The 22976-nt window shown below is 53.8% G+C and overlaps 1 protein-coding gene across 2 annotated transcripts in view; it reads right to left on the bottom strand.

The window, feature by feature from the left end:
* The window catches only part of lrrc39 (leucine rich repeat containing 39), a 36646-nt gene extending 26202 nt beyond the window's left edge, over nucleotides 1-10444 (bottom strand). For both annotated transcript variants that reach the window (XM_038794767.1, XM_038794768.1), the window contains exons 1-2: nucleotides 10089-10444; nucleotides 9906-10011 (exon numbers count right to left, since the gene is read on the bottom strand). In XM_038794767.1, coding sequence (XP_038650695.1) covers nucleotides 9906-10011; nucleotides 10089-10219 — 237 coding nt within the window. In that variant the 5' untranslated portion in view covers nucleotides 10220-10444. The remainder of the gene's footprint in view (nucleotides 1-9905; nucleotides 10012-10088) is intronic.
* Between the last annotated feature and the right edge of the window lie 12532 nt (nucleotides 10445-22976).

Genomic DNA, 22976 nt, shown 5'->3' with positions numbered 1-22976 from the left:
CGCGGAGCTGTAAGTGGGACAACAGCATTTTGCGGGTGTACCAAGATCTAAGTGTGGAGGTGGCCAAGAGGAGGGCAGGCTTTAATCAAGTCAAGTCGATCCTGTTAAAGAAGCAGGTTAAGTTCGGTCTGTTGTATCTGGCGTGACTTTGGGTTATGCATGAGGACCAACATCACTACGTTGAGTCGCCTGAGGACGCTATAGAGTTTGCCAGGAAGAAAGGACTGGTGCCAAATTGAGAACATTCTGCTCTAAGTTTGAGAAACTGTTTTTCCTGCTCATTTCAAATGCTGTTTGCACTGATTTATTTGTTTGTTTGTTTTTGTTCTTGGCTTTTCTCTTTGATAATTGTGTTTTGTTTAAGAAGGGGAATGTAGTTTAAAAATTATTCGATTTCGGTGGGTTTTCTGTGTTGTGAGGGGGTTGGTGGTGGGGATTTTTGACTTTGTATTATTTTGAGTGGTATTACTTTGATTTGTATTATGGCCAGAGTTTGGCTTTGTTTTTCTTTATACTGACTTTGGGTGGTGTCTGTTTCTTAAAGGGGTTGGCTGTCGGGGCTGGGTTGATGAGGGCGATGGTTTTGAGGGGCGGGGGGAGGGCAGGTAGGCAACAATAGGTGGGAGACATGCTGGCGCCGGAGCCGCGGGCCAGTAGGCTAGCTGGGTGAGCTACTCTATGGGAGCACAGTGGGGGGGGGGGGGGGGGTGTATACAATCAGATTAGGGATGGGGTTAGGTTACAGAGTGTTGTTGCTGGGGGAGGGGGGGTTGCTTGGCTGACGAGGGAGGGATTTGATTTTAGAAGCGGAGAAGTGGTTAGGGATGGGTGCTGCCAGGAGGCGGGGCTACAGAGGCACGGGGCAGGGGCTGGGGGCAGGCCCAGGAAAGGGGATGGCTGACCGGAAAGGGGGGGGGCGCAGTGCCCCCCAACTAGGCTGGTTACGTGGAATGATAGAGAGCTAAATGGGCCGGTGAAGAGGGCTAAAGTGTTCGCGCATCTTATCGAGCTTTAAAGACGGACGTGATGATGTTGTAGGAGACGTACCTGAAGGTAGCGGACCAGATCAGTTTGAGGAAGAGCTGGGTTAGTCAGGTATTCCACTCAGGGCTAGACGCTAAGACCAGAAGAGTCGCGACTCTGGTGAACAAGCGGGTGCAGTTTGAGGTGGGGAATATTGTATCGGATGGGGGAGGTCACTACGTTATGGTTAGCGGTAGGCTGGAAGGGAGGAAGGTGGTCCTGGTCACCATGTATTCGCCAAACTGGGATGATGCGGATTTCATAAAGAGGATGCTGGGGAAGATACCTGACCTGGATTCCCACAAGCTGGTTATGGGAGAGGATTTCAATACAGTTATGGATCCAGGCCTGGACCGGTCGTGCTCAAGATCGGGCAGAGTGTCAGCAATGGGAAAAGAGCTGAGGGAGTAGATGGAGCAGATGGGGGAGGGCCGATCCGTGGAGGTCTGGTAGGCCGACAGAGAAGGAGTTTTCCTTCTTCTCGCACGTTCATAGGGTCTACTCCCGGATCGATTTAAAAAAAATACTGAGTAGGGATCTACTGACAGGGGTGGTGGATGCGCAGTATTCGGCAATCACCATTTCCGACCATGCCCTGCATTGGGTTGAGCTTCAGGTGAGTGAAGAGAGCTTCCAGCGCCCACAGTGGAGGCTGGATGTGGAACTGCTGGCGGATGAAGGGGTGTGCGAGAGGGTGAGGAAGTGTATACAAAACTACCTGCAGGTCAATGATACGGGGGAAGTCTCAGCAGCGGTGGTGTGGGAGGCGCTCAAGGCAGTGGTGAGAGAGGAGCTGATTTCAATCCGGGCTCACAGGGACAAGACGGACAGGGCAGAAACGGACCGACTGTTAGCGGAGATTCTGCAGATTGACAGGAGGTATGCGGGGATCCCGAGTGCGGAATTCCTGAGGGAACGGAGGAGGCTGCAGGTGGAGTTTGGGGTGTGTCCACGGGCAAGGCAGTAGAGCAGCTCAGAAAGGCAAGGGGGGCGATATATGAACATGGAGAGAAAGCCAGCAGGATGCTGGCTCAGCAGCTCAGAAAGAGGGAGGCAGCTAGGGCAATAGGTAAAGTGGTGGATGGAGGCGGTAACTTGGTAGGGGATGCAGCAGGTGTGAACAGAGCTTTCTAGGACTTTTATTGCAAACTTTATAGCTCGGAGCCCCCCGCGGGGCCGGAGGGGATGAGACGCTTCTTAGATGGCCCGACATTCCCAAAAGTGGACAGGGAGCTAGTACAAGGGCTGGGCGCCCCGATCAGAGTTGAGGAGATATTAGAGGGCTTAAAGGCCATGCAGTCAGGTAAGGCCCCGGGGCCGGATGGGTACACGGTAGAATTTTATAAAAAGTTCTCCAGGATATTGGGGCTGCTGCTGGTCAAAGTTTTTAATGAGGCAAGGGACAGAGGGGTGCTTCCCCAGTCGATGTCGCAGGCTACTATCTCCTTGATTTTAAAACAGGACAAGAACCCGGAGTTGTGTGGGTTTTATAGGCCGATCTCCCTTCTTAATGTGGATGCCAAGCTGCAGGCAAAGCTTTTGGCCACTAGGATTGAGGATTGTGTGCCAAGTGTTATTAGGGAGGACCAAACAAGGTTTGCTAAAGGTAGGCAACTGGGGGCGAATATAAGAAGATTGCTCAATGTGATCATGATGCCCCCAGAGGAAAAGGAGGTGGAGGTAGTGGTGGCTATGGACGCGGAGAAGGCATTTGACCGGGTAGAGTGGGACTACTTATGGGAGGTGCTGGGACTGTTTGGATTTGGGGTGGGTTTCATTGACTGGGTCAGGCTGTTATATCAGGCCCCGGAGGCGAGTGTGAGGACAAACAGGACGACTTCCGGCTATTTCAGACTGTACCGTGCCCCCTCTCCCCACTGCTATTTGCGCAAGCTCTAGAACCGCTGGCAATTGCTCTGAGGGCTTCTGGGGGTTGGAAGGGGCTGGTTCGGGGTTGGGGGTGTGGAGCATAGGGTTTCATTGTATGCAGATGACCTGCTTTTGTACGATTCGGACCCGATGGCGGGGATGGACGGAATCATGGCGACCCTGGGGGAATTCGGCCGGTTTTCGGGGTATAAATTGAATATGACAAAAGTGAAATGTTTGTAGTTCAGGAGGGGCCAAGGGGACCGGCTGAGGGAGCTGCCGTTCCGACTAGTTGGGGACAGTTTCAGGTACCTGGGAATACAAGTGGCGCGGGAATGGGGTCAACTACACAAGCTGAACCTGTCCCGGCTGGTAGATCAAACGCGAGGGGAGTTCCGGTGGTGGGATGCGCTCCCACTGTCGTTAGCTGTGAGAGTTCAGACAGTTAAAATGACGGTCCTCCCGAGGTTCTTATTCGTGTTCCAGTGTCTCCCCATTTTCATTCCACGTTCCTTTTTTAAGAGGGTAAGCAAGATCATTTTGGGCTTCGTATGGGTGGGCAAGTCCCCGCAAGTGAAGAGGGTGATGCTCAAGCGGAACCGGGGGGGAAGGGGGGCTTGCACTGCCGAATTTCAGCAACTATTATTGGGCGGCTAACATAGCCATGATAAGGAAGTGGGTGGGGGGGGGGGTCGACTTGGGAGCGGGTGGAGGCAGCCTCATGTAGGGACACCAGTCTGGGGGCATTGGTGACGGCGCCTCTCCACCAGTCCTGTAGTGATGGCGGCCCTTCAGATCTGGGTACAGTGGAGGAGGCACGTGGGAGCAACGGGAGCATCGGTCTGGTCCCCAATATGTGACAATATGCTCCGGGGAGGTTGGACGGGGGGGGGGGGGGGGGGGGTATCTGGTATAGCGGAGGGCGGGGATTGAGCGAATGGGAGATTTGTTTTTGGAAGGGAGCTTCCCTGGCTTGAGGGCGCTGGAGGACAAGTTTGGGTTGATGAGGGGGAATGAATTCCGGTATATTCAGGTGCACACAGGACTTTTTGCGCAGGCAGGTGCCATCTTTTCCACTCTTGCCACTAAGGGGGATCCAAAATAGGGTAGTGTCTGGAGGATGGGTGGGGGAGGGAAGTGTCTTGGATATTTACAAGGAGCTCATGGGGGCGGAGGAGATGCAGACTGAGGAACTGAGGCATAAATGGGAGGAGGAGTTGTGAGGGGAGATTGGGGAGAGCCTGTGGGTGGACGCGCTGAGCAGGGTTAATGGGACTGCAACATGTGCCAGGCTCAGCCTGATTCAGTTTAAGGTCATCCATTGGGCCCACATGACAGTGTCCCGGATGAACAGATTCGTCGGTGTAGAGGACAGGTGTGTAAAGTGGGAGGACCGGCAGACCATGTCCACATGTTTTGGGCGTGTCCAAAACGTAGGAGATACTGGCAGTGGTTCGAGGATGTCATGTCTAGAGTATTGAACATAAGGGTGGCTATGGGTCTGGAGGTGGCGATTTTTGGGGTTTCAGAGGCCCTGGACGTCCGGGGGGAGAAAGAGGCTGACGTTTTGGCCTTTGCTTCCCTGGTATTCCGGAGACAAATACTTCTGGCTTGGAGGGAGTCAAAGGCCCCGAAGTCGGACGCCTGGCTGTCAGACATGCCGAGTTTATTGGGCCTGGAGAAAATCAAGTTCACCTTGTGAGGGTCGTTGTTAGGGTTCGCCCGGAGGTGGCAACCATTCATTGGCTTCTTTGCGGAGAATTAATCATCAGCAGGGGGGCGGGGGGTGGTTAGGGGAATGTAGTATAGAGGGTCAATTAGGCAGATCTGGGTTGGACGGGTTAACGCAATTGCACTGTGTACTTTGTTTATTGTACAGTCCTTTTATTGTACAGTTCTGTAATTCTACTGTTTACAATGCCAAAAAATACCTCATTAAAATTGTTTATCAAACAAAAAGTACTTTCAATGTGGAGTCACTGTTGTAGTGTAGAGAAGCAGAGTAACCATTTTGTGTCAACAAGGTCCCACAAGCAGCTTCTAGATTAATAGCCAGATTATAAATTTTAGTGATGTTGGCCAAGATATTAAAGAGAACTCCCTGATCTACTTTACATTGTGATTGATTGATTGATATTTATTGTCACATGTATCAAAGTACAGTAAAAAGTATTTTTCTGCGGCCAAGGGAATGTACACAGTGCGTACATAGTAATCAAAAGAATAATCGACAGAGTACATTGACAAATGGTACATCAACAAATAGTGATTGGTTACAATGTGGAACAAGGGCCAAACAAGAGCAGCATAGGGCGTCGTGAAAAGTTACATCTTGCAACTGAATCTTTTTTTTTTAAATAATTTTTATTGAGATTTTCCAAAACATATCAAAAACAGAAAATAACAACAAGAAGCCAGTATTAACAACAACCAAAAGAAAAACACATTAACCCCCAAAACCAAACCCCCCCCCCCCCCCCCCAGTAACTACAAAAAGAAGAAATAGATAAACACCCAGCATATTCAATAAACACATATACACATTTCTCACTTCCCCTGAAACAAACCCCCCCCCCCGGGTTGCTGCTGCTGCCGGCCTATTTTCCTACCGATCTGCCAGGAAGCCCAGGAAAGGCTGCCACCGCCTAAAGAACCCCTGTACTGATCCCCTCAGGGCAAATTTCACCTTCTCCAATTTGATGAACCCCGCCATGTCATTGATCCAGGCCTCCACGCTTGGGGGCCTCGCATCCTTCCATTGAAGCAAGATCCTCCGCCGGGCTACTAGGGACGCAAAGGCCAGAACACCGGCCTCTTTCGCCTCCTGCACTCCCGGCTCCCCTGCAACCCCAAAAATTGCGGGTCCCCAGCCTGGCTTGACCCTGGATCCTACCACCCTCGACACCGTCCTTGCTACCCTCTTCCAAAACTCCCCCAGCGCTGGGCATGCCCAGAATATATGGCCGTGGTTCACTGGGCTCCCCGAGCACCTAGCATACCTGTCTTCACCCCCGAAAAACCTACTCATCCTCGTCCCGGTCATGTGGGCCCTATGCAGCACCTTGAACTGTAAGAGGCTAAGCCTCGCACAGGAAGAGGAGGAATTCACTCTTTCCAGGGCATCCGCCCATGTCCCCTCCTCAATCTCCTCACCCAGCTCCTCTTCCCATTTACCCTTCAGCTCCTCCACCGAGACCTCAACCACCTCCTGCATGACGTGGTACACGTCCGAAATCCTCCCCCCTCCAACCCACACCTCCAAGAGCACCGTGTCCTGTACCCCACGTGGGGGCAGCACAGGGAACCCCTCCACCTGCTGCCTGGCAAACGCCCTAACCTGCATGTACCTAAACATGTTCCCCGGGGGGAGCCCAAACTTCCCCTCTAACTCACCCAGGCTTGCAAACCTCCCATCTACAAACAGGTCCCTCAACCTCCAAATACCTACCCTGTGCCAGCTAAGAAACCCACCATCGATGCTCCCTGGTACAAACCGGTGGTTCCACCGTATCAGGGACTCCATCGAGCCCCCCACCTCCTCACTATGCCGTCTCCATTGCCCCCAGATTTTGAGGGTAGCCGCCACCACCGGGCTCATGGTATACCTTGTTGGAGGGAGCGGCAACGGCGCCGTTACCAGCGCCTCCAGGCTCGTGCCCACGCAGGACGCCATCTCCATCCTCTTCCATGCTGCCCCTTCCCCGTCCATTACCCAATTACGCACCATCGCTACGTTGGCAGCCCAGTAGTACCCACAGAGGTTGGGCAGTGCCAGCCCCCCTATCTCTGCCCCGCTCCAAAAACACCCTTCTCACCCTGCAAGTCCCATGCGCCCATACAAATCCCGTATTACTCCTGTTGACCTTCCTAAAAAAGGCCTTCGGGATAAGGATGGGGAGGCACTGGAACAGAAACAAAAACCTTGGGAGCACCGTCATCTTGACGGACTGCACCCTACCCGCCAGCGACAACATGTCCCATCTTTTAAACTCCTCCTCCATTTGCTCCACCAGCCTAGTGAGGTTAAGCTTGTGAAAGGCCCCCCAGCTCCTAGCCACCTGGACTCCCAGGTACCGAAAGCTCCTCCCCGCCCTTTTCAGCGGGAGCCTATGAATCCCCGCCTATTGATCCCCCGGGTGCACGACGAACAGCTCACTCGTACCCAGGTTGAGCTTGTACCCAGAAAAGCCCCCAAATTCCCTAAGGATCTGCATCACCTCCGCCATTCCCCCCACTGGGTCCGCCACATAAAGCAACATGTCATCTGCATATAATGACACTCGGTGCTCCTCCCCACCCCGCACCAGACCCCTCCAATTCCTCGACTCCCTCAACGCCATGGCCAGGGGCTCAATTGCCAACGCAAAGAGCAAAGGGGACAAGCAAACCTGCCTCGTCCCTCGATACAACCGAAAGTACTCCGATCTCCCACGATACAACCGAAAGTACTCCGATCTCCCCCGATACAACCGAAAGTACTCCGATCTCCTGCAATTGAATCTCTTAATATCCACCTGGGAGAGTGGATGTCTCATGCACAAAAGAAAGACAATGGGTGGTGAATTGGGAACCTGGCCCAAATTGAGGTCTGTGTCCACTGCTGATTCAGGCACCATGTTCCGGTCCCTCGCGGGTGGCCATAACGAGCTTTGCACCCCGTGCTGGTGGCGACATGCAAAACTGACATTTGCATGCATTGAAATGTGATTAGCATTTGGACACAGTATGCTCCACCCTTCCACGATGCTCCGTTCCTCTCAGGCAGAGGTCTCGTGGGCATACATTACCACAAGAATTGACAAATGTGGACTGGGTGCCATAACAGCGGAGTGGTAGGTGGAGGCTAAAAAAACACTGACAAACTGTTGGAAACTATTAGGTTTGCTGGGGACACCAGCGGACGGCCGCCAGGGGCATTGAAGGCCACGGGACGAGGTAAACAGCTGGCTACCTCAGCAATGCATCCTGTGGGAACACCAAATCGTCATGGTAGAGCTAGGAGGGCCAAGCATGTTGAGGATCACTGAGGGCACTGGGGAGTAGGTATGGGTGAGGGGGCAAGGAAGGGGCAGCACCATCGGGAGGGTGGGGAATTGTAACACAGAATAAACACCCTTGTGCACAACCAGTTTGACGCCACTGTCACTTTCTTCTGCAATGCAGGCCGACATCCGAACCTTTTGTCCATCTCTCCAGGCATCCCCCCCCCCCCCCCCCCCACCCCCATAATCCCCATGGCACTAACCCCCCCTGCGGCCGTGGACATGACCCCGGAGCTGTATCCCAACCCCTGGGTGTTCGGATGTTGCCTACTGAGTGTGTGGTTTGGCTCCCCGCAGTGTTCAGGCTCAGTGTCTATGCATCAAGGTGAGATTGGGATGTAAATAGGGCTCAAGTGGTGATTATTGGTTTCGCCCCATGCGATGGTGAGATCCCGATTTTGCCTACAGGAGCGGGCCGCTTGCATCGCAAACTGTTTGGCGCCTGGTGCGGTTCTCGTTTTCTGCCTCTCCCGCTATTCATCCTTGTTTCACTCGAGCGAGAGCACAACAAAGCTGGGAGAATTGCGCCCAGGTCTCCCAAATGGAGAATTTTGCCCAACATCTGTAACAGTATTATCCTCTCCCAGTAATGCACTGAAGTGAAGTCTATGCCTTTGGAGTGGGACCTGACGCCACAAACAAATGACTGAGAAATGCAAATACAACCAACGAGTCAAATCTGACACCTGGGCCCAGATGTTCTCTGCATATCAGCTTAAGTCTAAAATCTGGAGTTGGATTCTCTGATTTGGCGACTATGTCCTAACACCGGCGTGGGAACGGTGACATTTTACAACCGAAAATTTGGCGCAAAACGGCCATTTGATTGGGGGCTAGCAGGCAGGCAGCGTAGAGCACCCGGCTCTAGCTGCCGATAAGGCCGGAGAATTGGCAGGTCGGTGGCCGTGCATGCGCTCAGCGGCGGCCTGCAGTGGCCACACCGTGCAACATGGTGCCGGCCGCACGCTGCCCCGACCTGCCAAATAGTAACCCCCCTTTGGCCAGGCTCGCCACCCCAGGACCACCCCCCCACCAGTGCCCACAGCCCCAGCCTGCGGATCGGCTCTCCCCCGACTGTGGCACTTCTGGACTGAGTCCACAGCGGCCACAACAAGTTCCCGACAGAAAATAGCATGAGAGACCTACGCCGTCGGGAACTCGGCCGGTCAGGGGCGGAGCATCGGGGGGGAGGGCCTCAGATAACATCCTGAGGCCGTCCATACGGCATGCAGCGTACTCCTAGAGTCGCAAACGGGGATTCCCCCTGCCAAATTCGGCGTCAGAGACTGGAGAACCCTGCCCCTGTTTTTTTATTCCTCCATAATAAGTAGCCACATTGGGCGAGATCCTCCATTTGGGAGACTATCATGTTCTCCCACCGGAGGAGAATTGCTATTGATTTATACCCCCCCCCCCCCCCGCGCGCGCGCGCGCGCGCCCTCTTAACCTTACTTTTTAGGACACTACGGGCAATTTATCATGGCCAATCCACCTAACCCGCACATCTTTGGACTGTGGGAGGAAACCGGAGCACCCGGAGGAAACCCACGCTCACACGGGGAGGACGTGCAGACTCCACACAGACAGTGACCCAGCCGGGAATCGAACCTGGGACCCTGGAGCTGCGAAGCATTTATGCTAACCACCATGCTACCGTGCTGCCCCACAGGAACGGTGGTTACTGGGGTTACTGGGTTACAGGGATATATGATGGAGCGTGGGCTTATTATGTAGGGTGCTCTTTCCAAGGGCCGGTGCAGACTCGATAGGCCGAATGTCCTCCTTCTGCACTGTAAATTCTATGTGAAACTCCTTGCACAGAATGTATCGAGCACTGAAGCAGGCCATTCGGCCAAACATGTCTGTGTTGTTATGCTCCACTTTTCAGCCCTCTGCCCCTTCCTCCTCCATCTCCAGCTCCCCCCCCCCCCCCCCCCCACCCCAAAAGCGCTCCAGGGAGAAGTTACCGACCTTCCATTCCTCCCTCTCAATCCTCAGGATAATCCTTCCCTCCTCGGTGACCACTTTCTCCTTCAGCCTGGCCACATTGATCCGGTTCTGCCACACCACCGTCCTCCTGAACATCGAGAAGCGACACGATCAGCATCATTTCACCAGAAAGAGGATTGACTTTAAATTTGCCTCAGCACTCACCCCCTCAGCCCTGTGCGCTGCGAGCGCTCGCTCTCCAACTTCTCCCGGGCTTCTCTCAGCCTTTCAATCCTCTCTTCCCAGAGAGCTCTCACCGTGTGCACCGAGCCTGCACACACCGCCACCCCCGCCATGCTTCCCGGCAGCAAGAGGCACCCACAGTGGGGCAGGACAGTGGGAAACACCGGCTGAGAGCCGCTGATTCAGCAAGGGGGGGGGGCTCACATTTATCCTTCTGCCTCGGCCAATCCGTCCGATTGCCCAGTTTTGCGCCAACATTGAAAACAAACCGGCCCAGTGGGTTTGCTCTGAGGATCTGAGCCACTGTCAGAGCGACTGACTCAGACACCGCCCAGCGCCTCTGACACCCCCCATCCCAGAGGGAGGGGCGCTGGAACTACTGCTGGGGGGGGGGGGGGGCTGGAGCTGCTGCTAGGGGGGGGGGGTGCTGGAGCTGCTGCTGGGGGGGGGGGGGGCTGGAGCTGCTGCTGGGGGGGGGGGCTGCTGGGGGGGGGGTGCTGGAGCTGCTGCTGGGGGGGGGGGGCGCTGGAGCTACTGCTGGGGGGCGGGCGGAGCTGCTGCGGGGGGGGGGGGGCTGGAGCTGCTGCGGGGGGTTGCAGCTGCTGCTGGACCTGCTGCTGGGGGGGGCTGGAGCTGCTGCTGGGGGGGGGGGCTGGAGCTGCTGCTGGGGGGGGTGGGGGGGGCTGGAGCTGCTGCTGGGGGGGGGGGCGCTGGAGCTACTGCTGGGGGGGCGGAGCTGCTGCTGGGGGGGCTGGAGCTGCTGGGGGGCTGGAGCTGCTGCGGGGGGGGGGGCTGCAGCTGCTGCTGGGGGGGCTGGAGCTGCTGGGGGGGGACTGGAGCTGCTGGGGGGGGCTGGACCTGCTGCTGGGAGGGGGTGGAGTTGCTGCTGGGGAGGGGGGGCTGGAGCTGCTGGGGGGGGGGGGGGGACTGGAGCTGCTGGGGGGGGCTGGACCTGCTGCTGGGAGGGGGTGGAGCTGCTGCTGGGGGGGGGGCTGGAGCTGCTGCTGGGGGGGGGCGCTGGAGCTACTGCTGGGGGGGCGGAGCTGCTGCTGGGGGGGCTGGAGCTGCTGGGGGGGCTGGGGCTGCTGCGGGGGGGGGGGCTGCAGCTGCTGGGGGGGACTGGAGCTGCTGGGGGGGGCTGGACCTGCTGCTGGGAGGGGGTGGAGCTGCTGCTGGGGAGGGGGGGCTGGAGCTGCTGGGGGGGGGGGGACTGGAGCTGCTGGGGGGGGGGGGGGCTGGACCTGCTGCTGGGAGGGGGTGGAGCTGCTGCTGGGGGGGGGGGGCTGGAGCTGCTCCTGCTGGGGGGGGGGCGGCTGGAGCTGCTGCTGGGGGGGTTGGGGGGGCTGTAGCTGCTGGGGGGGCTGTAGCTGCTGGGGGGGGGCTGGAGCTGCTGGGGGGGCTGGAACTGCTGGGGGGGGAGCTGGAGCTGCTGGGGTGGGGGGCTGAAGCTGCTGGGGGGCTGGAGCTGCTGGGGGGCTGGAGCTGCTGCTGGGGGGGAGCTGGAGCTGCTGGGGGGGGGGAGCTGGAGCTGCTGGGGGGGAGCTGGAGCTGCTGGGGGGCTGGAGCTGCTGCTGGGGGGAGCTGGAGCTGCTGGGGGCGGCTGGAGCTGCTGGGGGTGGTGCTGGAGCTCCTGGGGGGGTGGTGAAAATCCAGCTGGGGGGCTGAAACGGCAGCTGGGGGAGGCTGAAATCCTACTGGAGGGGACTGAAACTCCAGCTGGGGGGGGAGCTGAAACACCTGCTGGGGGGTCTGAATCTCCTGCTGGGAGCAGAAACTCCAGAATGTTCCTGCTGGGTTGGGGGGGGGGGGGTGCGTGAACCTCCTGATTGGGGGGGGGGGGTGCTGGAGCTCCAGCTGGGGGAAAGCTGAAACTCCTGCTTGGGGGCTGAAACCAGCTGGAGGCTGAAACTCCTCCTGGGGGGGGGGGGGGGGGCTGAAACTCCTGCTGGAGGGGACTGAAACTCCTGCTGGGGGGATTGAAACTCTTGCTCGTGGGGGGGGGGGGGGGGGGGGGGGGGTGGTGAAACTCCTGATATGGTTTGGGGGGGGGGGGGGGGGGGACGATTTGTTCTTTAGCAGAATGGCTCTACGTGGCGATCCAGGGGAGAAACCTGATACCAGTCTAAATTTAACCAGTGACCTAAATAGAGAGACGGACAGACCAGACGCCTCTTGAACCCAGAGTTTCAAATGAGACGTGCTGCCAGCCAGGGGAATGTTACTGAGCACTGATTCCTGTTGCGGTTTTCTTTATGAATTTGCCGAGATGTATAGGGTTCATTCTCCACTGTGTTGAGAATTGTAACAAAGGAAGTGGGTGGGAATGTGCAGGACCACATTGGAGATTTAAGAGTTTAGATTCCAGGGAGGCGGGCGGCATGGTGGCACAGTGATTAGCACTGCTGCCTCATAGCACCAGAGACCCGGGTTCAATTCCAACCTTGAGTCTGTTTGGAGTTTGCACTTTCTCCCGTGTCTGCCTGGGTTTCCTCCGGGTGCTCCGGTTTCCTGTCACAGTACATCTTTGTACAGGTTAGCTGGACTGGCCATGATAAATTGTCCCTTGGTGTTCAAAAAAGATGTGTAGGTTAGGTTTTTTAAAAAATTGAGAGTACCCAATTATTTTTTTTCAATTAAGGGGCACTTTAGCATGGCCAATCCACCTACCCTGCACATCTTTGGGTTGTGGGGACGAAACCCACGCAAACACGGGGAGAATGTGCAAACTCCACACGGAGAGTGACCCAGAGCCGGGATCGAATCTGGGAGCCCAGCACCGTGAAGCAATAGTGCTAACCACTGCACACCGTGCTGCCCTATCTGTAGATTAGGTTAAGGGGCTATTGGGATAGGGTGGGAAAGTGAGCTTGGGTGGAATACTTTTTCAGTGGTTCTGTGCAGACGCGATGGGCTGAATGGGCTCCTTTTGCACTGCAGGTATTCTGTGAGGAAGGGGGAATAGAGAAGCAATCGGTATTATAAGACGTTATTCATGAAGGACCACTTATGTTGCCGGCATGGAATCCTCCTCTATCCGCCAACGATTGCTGGAGAAGAACGCCCTCAGCCTAGCTCAAGCACAGACCCTTGCAACCTCCCTGGAGGTCGCTGACCTAAACGCCCGCGCATACACCCCCGGCCACACAGCAACCCACTGGACATCGTGGCACACGCCACCCCCGTCCTGGCCTGACCCCGACCCCCCTCCCAGGCCTGCGCTGCAGGTCGCTCCGACAAGCTAGCGGGGCCCCGCTGCTATTTTTGTGGCCTCTCCAAGCACCCCCGCCCACGCTGCCCGGCCCGCTCCGCTCTGTGTAAGAGGTGCGGGAAGAAGGGCCACTACGCGGTGGTCTGCCAGACCAAGTCGGTCGCTGCTGTTCCGCGCAGCGACCGCGGATCACCCCCCCCCCCCCCCGCGGGGCCCTGGGGGGCCCCGCGCCGCGCACCGACCTCTCCGGCCCGCCTCCCGGCTCCCGCAACGGGCCCACGGTCCTCCCGACCCCCGCTCCCAGCTGCCCCGACCGGCCTGCAGACGCCACTAACACTGCCCCCAGCTGCCACGAGGTCCCCACGGGCGCCGCCATCTTGGGCCCCGGACGCCACATGCGGGTCATGGGCGCCGCCATCTTGGGCCAACACGGAAGGCCCTGCCAGCGATTACTCTGCCACCGAGGATGACCTGGAACTCTCGCCACGATTTGCTTCCATCACTCTCGACCAGTCGCGACCACGGTCCCTCGCCAAGACTACGACAACGATCCAGCTCAACGGACACAAGACAAAATGCCTATTGGACTCCAGGAGCACGGAAAGTTTCATCCACCCCGACACGGTAAGACGCTGCGCGCTCCCCATCCACCCAGTTAAACATAAAATCGGGTTGGCCTCGGGTTCGCACTCCGTCCAAATCACCGGGTGCTGCATAGCGGACCTCATGGTCCAGGGGAGGGTTTTCAAAAACTTCAAACTCCTCATTCTCCCCCGTCTATGCGCTCCAGCACTCTTGGGCCTGGATTTCCAGTGCAACCTGCAGAGCTTAACCTTCCAATTCGGTGGTCCTATTCCCCCCCTTACTGTCTGCAGCCTCGCGTCCCTCAAAGTGGACCCCCCTTCCTTGTTTGCTAATCTCACCCCAGATTGTAAACCTGTCGCCACTCGGAGCAGACGATACAGTGCCCAGGACCAGACCTTCATCAGGTCCGAGGTCCAGAGACTCCTTAAGGAAGGAGTTATCGAGGCCAGCAACAGTCCCTGGTGAGCCCAAGTGCTGGTAGTTCGGACTGGGGAGAAAAACCAGATGGTCATTGATTACAGTCAGACCATCAACAGGTTTACGCAGCTGGACGCGTACCCTCTCCCCCGTATTTCCGACCTGGTTAACAGGATCGCGAAGTACAAAGTCTTTTCCACGGTGGACCTTAAGTCCGCCTACCACCAGCTCCCCATCCGCGCGAGTGACCGCAAGTACACCGCGTTTGAGGCAGATGGGCGCCTCTACCACTTCCTCAGGGTTCCATTCGGTGTCACAAATGGGGTCTCGGTCTTCCAACGGGAGATGGACCGAATGGTTGACAAGCATGGGTTACGGGTTACCTTCCCGTACCTCGATAATGTCACCATCTGCGGCCACAACCAGCAGGACCATGACATCAACCTTCAAAAATTTCTCCGAACCACGAAACTCCTTAATTTAACCTACAATAAGGATAAGTGCGTATTTAGCACCGACCGTCTAGCCATCCTCGGCTACGTAGTGCGTAATGGAGTGATAGGCCCTGATCCCGAACGCATGCGCCCCCTGATGGAACTCCCTCTTCCCAACTCCCTCAAATCCCTCAAACACTGCCTGGGCTTCTTCTCCTATTACGCCCAGTGGGTCCCCAATTACGCCGACAAAGCCCGCCCCCTCATCCAGTCCACCTCCTTTCCCCTGTCGATGGAGGCCCGCCAGGCCTTTAGCCGCTTCAAAGCGGACATCGCAAAGGCCACGATGCGCGCTATCGACGAGTCCCTCCCATTCCAGGTCGAGAGCGACGCGTCTGACGTAGCTCTGGCGGCCACCCTGAACCAAGCGGGCAGACCCGTGGCCTTCTTCTCACGAACCCTCCACGCTTCCGAAATCCGCCACTCCTTGGTGGAAAAGGAGGCATAGGCCATAGTCGAAGCTGTGCGATATTGGAGGCACTATCTGGCCGGCAGAAGGTTTACCGTCCTCACAGACCAACGGTCAGTAGCTTTCATGTTCGATAATGCACAGAGGGGCAAGATCAAGAACGACAAGATCTTGCGGTGGCGGATCGAGTTGTCCACGTACAACTACGATATCTTGTATCATCCTGGGAAGCTCAACGAGCCTTCCGATGCCCTATCCCGCGGTACCTGCGCCAGCGCGCAGATTGACCGCCTCCGCTCCCTCCACACGGACCTCTGCCATCCAGGGTTCACTTGTTTTTACCATTTTATTAAGACCCGCAACCTGCCCTACTCCGTTGAGGAAGTCAGGACTGTCACCAGGGACTGCCACGTCTGCGCCGAGTGCAAACCGCACTTCTACCGCCCCGAACGAGCGCATCTGATCAAGGCATCCCGCCCCTTTGAACGTCCCAGTATAGACTTCAAGGGTCCCCTCCCCTCCAACAACCGTAACACATATTTCCTGAGTGTTATCGACGAGTACTCCCGCTTCCCTTTCGCCATTCCCTGTCCCGACATGACCACAACAACCGTCATAAAGGCCCTCCTATCCATCTTCTCCCTGTTTGGTTACCCCGCGTACAGCCACAGCGACCGGGGGTCCTCCTTTATGAGTGACGAACTGCATCAATTCCTGCTCATCAGGGGCATAGCCTCTAGCAGGACGACCAGTTATAACCCCTGGGGTAACGGTCAGGTCGAGCGGGTGAATGGCACCATTTGGAAGACCATCCTGCTGGCCCTACGGTCCAGAGATCTCCCTATTCCCCATTGGCAAGAGGTGATCCCCGATGCCCTTCACTCAATCTGGTCTCTCCTCTGTACTACCACTAATCAAACACCTCATGAACGTCTTCTTGTTTTCCCTAGGAAGTCATCCTCAGGATCCCCTCTCCCGACCTGGCTGGCCACTCCCAGGCCCACCTTGCTCCGGAAGCATGTGCGAGTGCACAAGTCCGACCCGTTGGTTGAGCGAGTCCAGTTACTCCACGCCAACCCGCAGTATGCGTACGTGGAGTATCCCGATGGTCGGCAGGATACGGTCTCGCTCCGGGACCTGGCACCCGCCGGCGTGCGGCCCTCTCCTCTTCCATCAACACCCCCCCAACCCCAATTCCCCCCAGCACCTCCCGCGCCCCCACGACCCAGCGCATATACCCCCCCTTCCCCGATTACAGCGTCTCCACCACCGGCCTGGGGTACGGAGACACATCTACGACCGACGCTCCCGGAGGCAAGGACGACCATCGGCCCGCGTCACTGGCTCCACTGCGATGGTCCACCAGAACATCCCGGGCACCCGACAGGCTGATCGTGACCATCTGATGCAGCCATGGGACTTTATTGGACTCTATGGTAATTTTTTTAGTATGTAGTATTGTTTATTTTTGCCACGAGCCAGTGGGCAGCCCATATCTTCGATTATCTCTACTCATATCACCAGTCCTCGGAACCCCCCCTCTCTTCCCCTCACACCCCCCCCCCCGCCTTCTTTCTCCACAAGGGGTGAATGTGGTGATATGAGTGGGAGCACTGCCATTGGTGCAGATCATTGGTTTCCCATTGGCTCTGGTTGGTCATGTGCCTCTCGTCTGATTGGTTGGGACTAGTCATGTGACTGCTCACCAATTGGTCAAGAGGCAAGTAGGGCCCACCTCCGAGGCGGGGTATAAGTACCCAGGTTTCCCGGCGGTCGGCCTTTCTCTGTAGTCGACCACCGGGCTAACAACTAGCTGATTAAAGCCACAGTTTGGTTCTTCATCGTGTCTCGCGTCTAATTGATGGTACATCAAAAGCCTTTGTGTACCAAGCACAGAAGACGGATTACAAGGACTAACAGATGAAAACAACAGATGAGAACTTTGGAATGAAAGTGAACATTGACCTGAAGCAACTACTTCTCTCCCAATCTATTGACAATTAACAGCACATCTGTTTCTATTTCTCATGTCCGGTGTCTGATATACTTTGCCATTGACTGAAAGGTGTTGTGTTCTGTTATCTTGTCCAGCAATGATTCAACAGAACTGCTGATGTCTAAATCAGATCAATGTTTTATTTATTTGTGTACGCATGGTTAAGTAACGATACAAATCTTAAACAGACTGAGTTATTAAAGAGTTTCTCTAGACTCTCCTGGATCTTGACTTATGTGCGACTGGCCTTGTGTATACACCTTACAACCTTCTGGGGCTGGCTGAATGTCACCTGACTGATACCTTGCGCCACCTGCTGGTGGGAAGTCACATTGCTGAGCCTCCTGCTGATGGAAGGTCACATTGTATGTAATATTGCATGTAATATTATCTGCAGGCATATCACCACAAAATAAACCTACTTTCAAAAGTGACCCCAGACGGGCTTTCCAATATCTATATTTTAATATAGTTCAACAATTTTGGACCCCATTTTTTGGACAGCAGCTGATAATGATTCTCCTCTTCCCACTTACACCTCTTCTAGCTTCTATTTCTTTTCTTGTCCCATTTCTATCCCCCTTTGCCTTGCACCATCAATATTTTGGTCATTTAACTCACCTTTCAACAGTACCATAGATTTTCCCTTTTGCTCTTCCCTTCCCCCCACCATCTCAAATAATTTTGTCTCTCGTCTTCAAGCCCTGCAACCTCCTGAGGTAGATACTGGTCTATGTCTATTGCACATTCCCCATTTCAATAGTTTCACTATTGGTAGTTCTACCTTCAATTATATAAGTTCTGAGCTCTGAATTCCCCCCAATCCTTTTCACCTCTATCTTCTTCTTTTCCCTTAATGCAGTCCTTAATACTATCAAGTTTTGGTTATCTGTTCTAATATCTCCTTACATGGCTAGGCATCAAATTTTGTTTGATAATGCTTTCTTTGGTGCCTTGGGACATTTTTCTGGGTTATTTATTAACACAAGTTGTTGGTGTTGCATCCTTTTCCTTTTAGGTGTTTGTGGTCATTGGTTTGGGAGGTCCCATAGAAGAAATGTTTGGCTTATTCCTGCAGTTCATCTTGTGGTTAATGCACGGTGGTCACAGTATGGTGATGAAAGGAGCTGATTTTCTAACAAGGAAGTATGATTGGGAATGTCCACTATCTTGAATGCAAACAGTAGCAGCCAAATACATAACAAAAACTCTCGGAATGTATTTATCCACTTTTAACTGAAAACATTGCTATTTAGTTAGAATATGTGTTAAGTGTTCATACTGGGTCACAAGAAGAAGTCAGTGTTTGAACTTGTTCTGACAATAGGTCATCAAACCATTTCTCCTCCACAGATGCTGCCTGACTTGCTGAGTATTTCCAATATTTTATGTTTTTATTTGATCCTGTTTTGTTTACATCAAACATAGAACATGCAGTGCAGAAGGAGGCCATTCGGCCCATCAAATCTGCACTGACCCAATTAAGCCCTAAATTCAACCCTATCCCCCTAACCCAATAACCCCTCCTAACTTTTTGGACACTAAGGGCAATTTAGCATGGCCAATCCACCTAACCTGCACATCTTGGGACTGTGGGTGGAAACCGGAGCACCCGGAGGAAACCCACACAGACATGGGAAGAATGTGCAGACTCTGCACAGTGACCCAGCAGGGAATCGAACCTGGGACCCTGGCGCTGTGAAGCCACAGTGCTACCCACTGTCTACCATGCTGCCCCAATGCTGCCCCATGCTACCGTGGTGACTCTGTTACAGCCAATGCAATCTGAATGGTTCAGCCACTACAGCATTTTTTTAAAGTATTTTTATTAAGCCACAACAGCTTTTGAACTGATAACAGACATTCCTAAGTGACTCAGTGCAAGATCAGTCTACGTGAGTTTGGATGTTGGCTGAAAATACAATCAGAATCCACTGTGGTTCCTCTGAATCCTCCCAATTATCTTAGCTCCAGAACATCACTGCAGGAGTTCCTCAGGGTAGTGTCCTAGACCCAACCATCTTCAGCTGCTTCAATTACCTCCCTTCCAACATAAGGTCAGAAGTGGGGCTGTTCGCAGATGACTGCACAATGCTCAGCACCATTTGCAACTCCTCAGATAATGGAGCAGTCCAAGCCCAAATGCAGCAAGACCTGGACAATGTCCAGACAGGGGCTGACAAGTGGCAAGTTAATTTGTGCCACACAAGTGGCAGGAAATTACCATTACCTACAAGAGAGGATCTAACCCCCCCCCCCCCCCCCCCCCCCCCTCAACCATGACATTCAATGGCATTACCATCGCTGAATCCCCCACAATCAACATCCTGGGAGTTATGATTAATCAGAAACTGAACTGGAGTAGCCATATTAATACTGTGGCTAAGAGGGCAGGTCAAAGGCTTGGAATCTTACAGCGAGGTACTCACCCCCTGACACCCCAAAGCCTGTACACCATCTACAAGGCACAAGTCAGGAGTGTAATGCAATACTCACCACTTGCCTGGATCAGTGCAGCTCCAACAACACTCAAGAAGCTCAATACCATTCAGGACAAAGCAGTCTGCTTGATTGTTCCCCTTCCACAAACATTCAATCCCCCCACTACCAACGAACAGTGGCAGCCGTGTATACCATCTACAAGATGCACTCAGAAAGTCACTAAGGTTCCTTATACAGCACCTTCCAGACCCATGACTGCTACCATCTAGAGGACAAGAGCAGCATATACTGGGACCCCCACCACCTGGAAGTTCGCCTCCAAGTCACTCACCACCCCGACTTGGAAATATATCACCGTATCTTCACTGTCGCTGGGGCAAAATCCCTCCCTAACAGCACAGTGTACCTATACCACAGGGACTGCAGCGGTTCAAGAAGGCAGCTCATCACCACCTTCTGAAGGTCAGCTAGGGATGAGATATAAATTCTGGCCAACCAGTGATGCGCACATCCTGTAACTGAATTTTTAAAAAGAATTATGTGAGTGTAGTGGTCATGAAGCTCATTATTTAGCCTCATGAATGAATGCTGGAGACACCCAAAGATCAGTAACTCTCAGGAGGCTCTACAGCACAATATGAGGGAGCAAATTGTGGCACGGTGTCTAGCACTGCTGCTGCACAGCGCCAGGGACCTGGATTCAATTCCAGCCTGGGTGACTGTCTGTATGGAGTTTGCACGTTCTCCCTGTGTCTGCGTGGGTTTCCTCAGGTTGCTTCGGTTTCCTTCCACAGTCCAAATATGTGCCGTGATAAATTGTTCCTTAGTGTCCAAAGATGTGCAGGTTAGGTGGGCTTCCAGCGATAGGGCGGGGGAGTGGGCCCAGGTAGGGTGTTGTTTCAGAGAGGTCAACACAAAAGCAAGGGGAAGAAGTGATTTGAAAGAAGTACAAGTAAATCACTGTTGAGCTAGGCTTATTTGGGGCCTTGAACTGTGAGACGAGATTAAATAAAAGGGCAAGGTGATGTCTCCTGTGCTTGCATGGAAAGATGCCATGAAAGGGGATGGGCGCTGGAGGAGTGGACCAGAGTATTGCAGAGGGAATGCTCCCTTCAGAAGATGGAAAGGGGTGGAGATGATCTGTTTGGTGGTGAGCATCACACTGGTGGGGGCAAAAGGATAATCCATTGAATGTGAAAGATGGTGGAATGGACGGCAAAGACTAGATTATCATAGAATTTACAGTGCAGAAGGAGGCCATTCAGCCCATCGTGTCTGCACAGGCTCTTGGAAAGAGCACCCTACCCAAGGTCAATACCTCCACCCTATCCCCATAACCCAGTAACCCCACCCAGCACTAAGGGCAATTTTGGACACTAAGAGCAATTTATCATGGCCAATCCACCTAACCTGCACATCTTTGGACTGTGGGAGGAAACCGGAGCACCCGGAGGAAACCCACGCACACACGGGGAGGACGTGCAGACTCCGCATAGACAGTGACCCAAGCTGGAACCGAACCTGGGACCCTGGAGCTGTGAAGCAATTATGCTAACCACCATGCTACCGTGCTGCCCACAAGGGGAACATTCTGTGGTTCTGGGAGGGAGGGGAAGAGATGAGAGTGTACGGGTGGGATTGGAACTTTGGTAACCATGGCTGGGTGAGCCAGGTAACCTCACGTGAGGAAAAGGGAAGTTGGAAGCACTGATATGGAAGGTTGCATGGTCAGAACAAATGTCACAGAGGTGGACAAACTGGGAAAATTCAATATCGTCCTTTCAGGAAGCTGGGAGTGAGGAAGTGCAGTCAGGATAACTGTGCCAGTTTGACAGAGTCACCAAGACTCGAAACATTACCTCCCTTCTCTCTCCACAGATGCTGTCAGACCTGCTGAGATTGTCCAGTATTTTCTGTTTTTGTTTCAGATTCCAGCATCCGTAGTAATTTGCTTTTATATTGCCGTAGGAGTCAGTGGGTCATTGTGAGTGTTCGTTAGAGTTAGAGATAGTCCGTTCTCCATCGATGCTTATGTGTGAACATTAGGTGAATGAAGGATCTGGCTCTGCTTTGATGTTATATGGTCGAATAATCTGCCCATTGAGTAGTTACTCTACTCCCACTCACATATAACCAGAAAGTACAGCTACTAGATGCCTAGTGTCCATGGTGTTCTCTCTGAGGGCCAGTCAAAACTTTTAGGAAGAAAAATTGGAGCGGGAGTGGAGTGTGGGAGGGGGAGAGAGAGACAAAAGGATGCAGAAATAGAAGAAACTAAATAAAACAATCTTTAAAACATTGAAAACTGGAGGTGGTTTGCAATTGCCGCTATCCTGTCCAGAATCAACTGGGAATGTACTTTCATTCTCAATCTCACACTGTGCCTATCTCGGTGCTGGGACTCATTGACCTTTAGAAGGCTGCTGCCAGGCAACATGTGGCGCAGTGGTTAGCACTGGGAATGCAGCGGTGAGGACCTGGGTTCGAATCCTGGCCCTGGGTCACTCTCCGTGTGGAGTTTGCGCATTCTCCCCGTGTCTGCGTGGGTGTCACCCCCACAACCCAAAGATGTGCAGGATAGGCGGATTGGCCACGCTAAATTGCTCCTTAATTGGAAAAAAAATTATTGGGTATTCTAAATTTTTTTTAAAAGGCCGCTGCCATATTGCCCTCCTGTAAAGGTTGTATACGGTTTCTCACTAATGTGCTTGTATATTAAAATGTTTACAGCATGAAAGTCAACCACAGTATTGAACACTTGTCAGATTTCTTACCCAAAATATGGTCTGTCCGATAGTGAGCGGCATCTTCAAATAAACCCTCTTCAGAAACTCAACCATCTCAATCGAAATGATGTGGAGATGCCAGCATTGGACTGGGGTGAGCACAGTAAGAAGTCTTACAACACCAGGTTAAAGTCCAACAGGTTTGTTTCAAACACGAGCTTTCAGATCACTGCTCCTTCCTCAGGGGCCAGGATCCAGCCCCAGAAGGTTGTACGGTTGCAGTTCAAGAAGGGAGTCTGCTACAGAAGCATTGTCTCAAATCCAGTTATCCAAAAACCGGACATTTTAGTAAGCTTCCATGCATCAATTTTAGTTCAACAGGTTTGTTACAAACACTAGCTTTCGGAGCACTGCTCCTTCCTCAGGTGAATCCATTCACCCGAGGAAGGAGCAGTGCTCCGAAAGCTCGTGTTTGAAACAAACTTGTTGGACTTTAACCTGGTGTTGTAAGACTTCTTACTGATCTCAATCGAAGTGCAATCAAGTCACAGTTTGGAAGAAATATGATTTTAAAAAGAGGAAAGGTCAGAAAA

This window comes from Scyliorhinus canicula, chromosome 4 (genome assembly GCF_902713615.1).
Source record: "Scyliorhinus canicula chromosome 4, sScyCan1.1, whole genome shotgun sequence".
Classification (NCBI taxonomy): domain Eukaryota; kingdom Metazoa; phylum Chordata; class Chondrichthyes; order Carcharhiniformes; family Scyliorhinidae; genus Scyliorhinus; species Scyliorhinus canicula.
This window is presented reverse-complemented; position numbering and strand designations above follow the sequence as displayed.